This window comes from Cupressus sempervirens, chromosome 10, assembly GCF_028749045.1.
Source record: "Cupressus sempervirens isolate cs-2001-9-10 chromosome 10, ASM2874904v1, whole genome shotgun sequence".
In the NCBI taxonomy this organism is placed as follows: Eukaryota; Viridiplantae; Streptophyta; class Pinopsida; order Cupressales; family Cupressaceae; genus Cupressus; species Cupressus sempervirens.
In genome coordinates, this window is record NC_143127.1 from 711,557,226 (window position 1) to 711,564,412 (window position 7,187).

A 7,187-nucleotide genomic window follows, 5' to 3' on the forward strand; every position below is an offset into this window, starting at 1 on the left:
ATAAAGATATTGTTAAAAATGGTGGAAGGGAAAGGTCCATGCAATGGGTGGAAAGATCCATTATTGGTGATATGGAACCGTCAAAGCACTTGAAAAGGAAAATGTCACTCAGGTTCATGAAATCATTAAAAAAGCAAGAATACATCAAATTCCCCACTTACTCTTCCACAACAATTCTCAAATTATTCGTTGAACTTTCACCTAAAACATCTAAAATGGTGGACCATGTGGTCATGTTGCACTCAAAGGGCAACCATGGATAGCTCTCTTTGTCCTGCTTTAACACACTTTCTCTCTCTCATCTTCCTCCCTCCTTCCTTCAAACCTCCTCACAACAAACACCAAAGAATAAAATACAGTTTGAAACCAATATAAGCAAACAAAAATGAAAGTCTGAGAGAAAAGCCTTCCATGAAGCTTCCTTGATGAGAACCCCAATGAGATTAAATCTAACTTTTTCAAATGCCGCCACAACATTGGTTGATTCTTTCCACGTTCCAGGAAAGACCCAACAATCAATCAGAGCCCTTTATAACCAGGAATTGTAAGAGGCATTAGACACCATTGTTGAAAGCATTTGCAGATATTCATCGACTTCATTTGTTGTATAATTCAATTTCAGTTCTTTTCACAGAGTTCCAAAAATGGTGCTTGGTATGATAAGAAATCTTTCATCTTTTTATGTTTGTCTCATGTCCATGATCTGGGAAAGCACTGTATCTCGGGCCATGAGTTGGGCTATACAATTCTACTCTGCTTTTATTCATCATTTTGCAATTGAGATCATCAAAACAGGTGTTTTTGGACTTTTGATTGCAAAAGACTCGGAGATCATGGCAGACGGAGGGTGCCCAACATCTGAATCTGTTAAAAATGAGGTGGGTATTCTCTCTCAGAATGAAAAATGGGTGGAGAATGTGAAAAAATGGGATCTTGATAGAATTTTCTCTAGTTTGGACACAAACAGAGATGGCATGGTGAGCGCGGATGATTTACAAGGTCTGTTGGAAAAATTTGGGCTTCATTACTGCTTTGATGAAAATATGAGAATTTTGATGAATTTTCCAGAACAGATGAACTTTGATGAATTTTGCAGAGCTTGTCTGAGTATTTTAGAAGAGACCCAATCTTTTGAAGAAGTGGAATTGAGGGAAGCATTCTGTGTTTTTGACAAAGACGGTGATGGTTTCATTAATCCGTCTGATCTTCAACATGTCCTGCTCGCCATGGGTTTCAGTGAAGCGATTGAGTTGGAGAAATGTGAAGGAATGATAACAAGATTTGACAGAAATTCTGATGGCAGAATCGACCTTTCTGAATTTCAGAACATGATGTCAATGTTTGGCAGATACTAATAGAGAATTTTAATTGAGAAATATATGGTTTGGACTCGAAATCTCTTTTCAGATTTTTGAACTTTATACTGATGGTGTATGTAAAACTAATTTAAGAAGATCTCACCCATTAAAAAACATTGGGGAACAAGAACGGCAAAGCATAACACTCATTAGGCTGAAGTTTAATAAGATTTTATGTTTTTGCTAACTAGTTGTAAAAACAATTTAAAGGAAATTTGTAAATTGTGTTTTTGGAAGGTTTGTTTTTTATATTAAAAAGTAGTCAGTGGGCTGACCTATAGGTAGAGTTTCTAGAGGAGACAAATGGCAAAAACTAATAATAGCACAATCTCAGCCAATTCTTTTTCTTCAATATCAGAAATTCATTCTATCTATCTACTAACAACAGACTGAACCAACTATCCTAATTAAAACTAAGATCTAAATTGAGAATCTTGTAATTTAGTATTACAATCTTAATAATAAAGAGAATAAACATACTATTATAATAATAATAAGTATGAAAGTTTGGATTACTTATAAAAGTGTTTAGCAGTAAGTATTCTAGAGTAGCAATAGTTTTCAAATGTTTGTATTTATAATATTTTATTTTCAAATAATTTTAGATTATAAAAGGGTATAAGTTAAATAAAATCAGTTACTATAATAGAACAATTAAATTGGCAATCAAAGTTTGGTGTACAATGGGTATATTAAAGAAGTGAGAAATGTTTAATTTAATAAGTCATTTAATAAATGTTGTTGAATCTATGGCAAAGGTCTTATTGGAAAAATCATAGTTTCAAATCAATTGTACATCCACTTACATAAATTCAAACATGGTTGAAAGAAAACCTTTGAAATGGGATAATAATAAGACTCCATTACCAATAAGATCAAGTTATTAAGGAAGGAAAGAGAGAAGGTGGGAGGAGAAGGAGAGGGGTAAATAGATAGAAAGATAGAGAATGATACACACATGTCAACATTTTGTGAACTATTCTATATGGGTGTTGATTGATTATCCAAATTACTTAATGAATTCTAACTAGTCTTATTATATGCATGTTTGTAATTGTAACGTGGAAACTATGTATATTATTTCCTTTTATTTTTATATATGATTATATTTATTGATTTAAAAAAAGTATGTCAACATACGATCTCTATTTTTCATAGACAAATCACCTAAAAGTCTATCAATATTTTCAAATAATTCTTCCCCCTTTCTCTAGAATCAATTAGTAAATTTATTTATGGTCATATGAAGTGCCAAGTTTTGAATTCTTTAGAAGTCATCTTGCATGTCAAGTGCCATATTTACAAGACCTCCCATGTTGATAGAGAGGTGTATTAAAATAATAACTTGAACAATCAATAATATGTAACCTTGAACAATACACGTTGGGTGTTTTGAATCTTGTTCGTATTTTCGTTAGCAAGTTGGTTGAGGATAGCACATGAATGTTGTCATTAATGACAACACTATGTAGGATTAAGACTACTTATTATGGAGTTATATTTTTGGTATGTTAGCATGAAGAAATTGTCCAATTACATCACAAGAAAGCAGTGAATAGTCTTAATATTTTCATCAATGAGATTCATTGGAAAAGCATATAGAGCTATAAATTTGGAATATGGTAGTATGGATATTCTACATGATACGTCTATGACTTCCCATGTTAGTTTTGCAGATAGCACGAGTTTTGGATGGAAAAATAGTTAGTAGTTTTTTATTGCAAAAGAAGAGCGCAGGGGATAGTTTTGGTATTTTGTCCACAAAAATGAGGAATTGAATTGACTTATCAATTCAAGGAATTGGGAATATAGGGATGACATCCTAGATGTTAACCCTCACCTAGCAGATCTTAATAATATGTTTTAATAATGTGTTGGTTAATATCAAGTTGATTGACTAGGAAACTTAATGAAAAGGGTATTAAGGCAGGATATTTTGATAAGAAAAGTTGCCAATGCTTGTGCTAAGTTATGACTATCATATGTGAGATTTTTTTACGTTGTAAAGATTTTGTTTTGATTATCAGAGTAGAGAAGAGGTATATGAGCATGTACAGGTCCAAGGGATAGAAAATGACTAATCAAATTATATTAAAGATATCGGTGTAGTCAAAGCCTTGGTATTTCTCTATACTACTTCTAAAGTTGTATATTGTTGTAAGAATAGTGAGTTCACCATTTTGTAATACAACTCCTAGCAAGGTTGCGACCTCTAACAAGGTCAAGTCCTTTAAAAAGGATATGTGTGTGTGTGTTATATACTCCTAAAAGGGTCAAAACCTTTCACAAGGTATTTTTTATTAGAGGATCATTTTGTGGGTACCATCCCCACCATGGTTTTCCTTTGGCTAGGGTTTCTCTAGCTAACAAAATATGGTATTATGAGTTTCTTTATGGTATGTTTGTCGTTGCTATTTAATTTAATTGTTTATATAAGTTTAAGGTTTTTTTTTTAATCCATAGTTAGGGAAAAAGTGTTGTAATTTTGATTCAGTGTCCCCCACCCTGCCCAAAGTATTCTCTATTTCTAACAATTGGTATCAAAGCACTAAGAAGAAAAAAGTAGAGAAAATGGCTATAAAAGGAGGAATGAGAAATCATGAATAGAAAGATTTAAATAAAATGGAAAGAGAGCTTCATTCAAAAGAAATGCTTGAGTGAGCAAGTGTTGAACAATCAAATGAACCTATTATAGAGGTTGCTAACACTAATGTTGCAGAAAAATCTCCTAAAGATTATGAGTAAATTGAAATCACAAAAGTTCAAATCATACTTGAAATTCACAATACACTAAGAAGATCTACAAGATCTTCTCCTATAATAAAGATAAAGAAACAATCTAAGAGTGATTCATAGAAGGCTACAAGGTAGAAGGCAAAGGAACATGAACCTAGTTTTAGGAAGCCAAAGATCTCAGAGAAAAAGAAGATAAGTAAAAGCAAGGAAATTGAGAAATATGTAGAATCAGAAGATGAACACAAAATTATAGAAGAGCAAAGGAACCAAAAATGTAATTGGAAGCATAAAGAAAGAAGTGGAAACTAGACATAAAGAGAATTACAGCCATAATTGAACATAATGGTAATTTGGATCAAATTCAAATGTTGTACTAGAGATATAATGAAGAACAACAACATATGCTTGAAAGTTCAGTTATTAAACATTTACTGAATGTCAAAAAGAATGTAGTTGAATTAAAATTCAGTAGACTAGATCATTTGTTTGACAAGTTAGAAGAAAAGAGACTTAGAGAAATAACTTATGGAAGTACTTAGAGATCCTAGTTTCAAGATGAAGCAACCAAAGAATAAATCAATCAGGATATCGATTAATGAGCCAACCATTAAAACTAGAGAAGATGAGGAAACTGAATAATTTATAAGTACAACAAAATAACAAAACTTCTACATCATTGGAGTACCAACTACTTTGGATGTAGTGCCTAAAGAGGAAGAGATTAATAAAGTGGACGATAAAGTAGACAACATTATGGTATTGCATTCACTTTATTAATAAAGTGGAGGATAATGTCGATTAATAAAGTGGAGGAAGAGATTAATATGAAATAGGTGATATTGGAAACATTATGTCAAAGGCCCAATCAGTATGGAAGAGAACATTAGTGACAATTATAATGGAGACAAACAAGTTGAAGAAGATCCTTAAAAAATGAGTAGGAAAGGGAAGGAAAACAAGATTATCGGAATTTTGAGGTAGAACAAAGTCAACATGAGATGGATATAGATTAGAAAACATTTTCAGTTGTGTCAAATGAAGATAAATCTTCATTTCCCACAATAAATGATACTAATGAGATATATTATTAGACAACTATGTCTAAATAGAGGATAGAAAAGGTAGTACAAGTAAATGATCAACCTTATGTTGTTGAGCAGATGTTAGTAGATAAAGGCAAAGATTTTGCCACACCCTCCACATCAAATACATCATCGCAAACATTGTTGGAAAGTGGAAACATGTTAGAAGACATCACTAAGTTAATAAAGGAGACATGGATGAGAAAGGATTTATGCAAATATCATTTTTTTTTATGGTAAAGCATAGAGTAGTCAAAGAAGGAGACCAAAAAACACTAGATTATTCTTCAAAAGGTATTGGACAGATTGTAGAAACTATTGCCTACACCATCACAACTTCAAGGATCAAGCATTGCAGAGACCTTAGTCAAGTAATTGATGAATTTGATGACCGTTTCAATACGCTAAGACAACAGAATTAAGAGCACAACAAGAGTTTGAGTTAGAACAATTCCAAAAGCTATGTGCAAACATTGTAAATGATTTTCAAGTTATTGATTAGTGCATTAAGGACATCAAAGGTTGCATTGTTGAAGGGAATATATATATATATATATATATATATATATATATATATATATATATAACATGCTCAAGGCCACACCACTATGTTGAAGAATCCATCTCGACATGGACCACTCCCTCTGAATCAATACGACCAAGATCATCAAAAGTTGACTGAAGTATATCCTATATTTGCTCCCTCTCTTTCCTAGGTTGCCTCTAACAAATATAACAAACCCTCTTAATATGATATCAAGCTTATTTTTCATGCAAGTACATATCCAAAGAGAAAGGAAAAATCTAGGAAAATAACTCTTAAATAGTACATATATAGAAATACAAGTACTATATTAGGAATACAATACTTAGAAATTATACTCAAAAGATAACACTTATATCATGTAGTCAAAGGATAATGCCCTCTAGATGACTTATTCTATTCAGCTCAATCCTTTATTAAGGGCAATAAAGGGATGCCCTATAATGAAATTTGGCTTATTATATTTTATGGACTTGTTTCTTTGTATCTATTATTGCCGCAAAAATTTGAATATTCAAGACTTCACAATTTTTTTATTATGATTAATACATTGATGTCTCGTACAATATTTAGGGTTATTTTCAATGCCTTCAAATACATCAAGTGGTGTTTCCCACACTTCCATCATTTTGAACCATCAACCCAACTTACACAAAAAAGAAAAAATGCACCTTCATAGATAACAACCTACGAAATTCAAAACAAACAACTAAGCCCTCGTAGTGGTCAGTTTTAACAATCTATGATTGCATTATAATGAAGGCAATTAATGAAAAGTTTGGCACGTGGCATTGTGGCTTATAAACAAGCATTTTGCACTGCATTGAAAAGATTTGGTGATCAAATATTTGGTCCTTCATAGAGAATCAAGATCTCGACTCAAGACACATCGACTCAAATCTTTTTGCAGTTGTGATTTTCCAAGCATCAAACCACGTAGTGCCATTACCCATGTGGATCTTTCTATATGACTAGACAAGTCTCCATTGTAGGCCATTTTCTACTACCCTTAGTGACTTTTGGCTTACATTAGAGCACTTGCAAAGAATCTTCTTCTTAGAAACCTCACGCTCCTAGCAATGGTAAATTGTAAGCCTCTTATCTTAGAGGTCTTGGATTCGAGTATACTCAAGTTTAATAAATAATAATAATAAATTATAACACAATAATAACTAATCTAGGCTTTAACCTCTTACCGATTAAAAATACAAATACAAAAAACTACAATATGTGATAGTAATTAATCTGAACTTTGACATATATATATATGACAGCTCATATAAATTCAACTGAATCTATCAAACATCAATAATTTATAAATAAAATAATTAATTAATTTTACTAAATAATTTTCTATTTTAAAAAGTGATTCAATTTTTTCAAATTAATTACTATGCATGAATTTAAAATTGAACTAAAGATAAGTTTTTTCATAAATATCATAATATATCTATGAATGTGAAATTT

The 7,187-nt window shown here is 31.6% G+C and overlaps 1 protein-coding gene across 1 annotated transcript; it reads left to right on the forward strand.

The window, feature by feature from the left end:
• The first annotated feature begins 302 nt into the window (after positions 1-302).
• On the forward strand, positions 303-1,396 carry LOC149535806 (calmodulin-like protein 2). Its single transcript, XM_089805781.1, has one exon. It carries the CDS (start codon positions 645-647, stop codon positions 1,353-1,355), a length of 711 nt encoding a protein of 236 aa, XP_089661907.1. The 5' UTR covers positions 303-644; the 3' UTR covers positions 1,356-1,396.
• Positions 1,397-7,187: the final 5,791 nt, after the last annotated feature.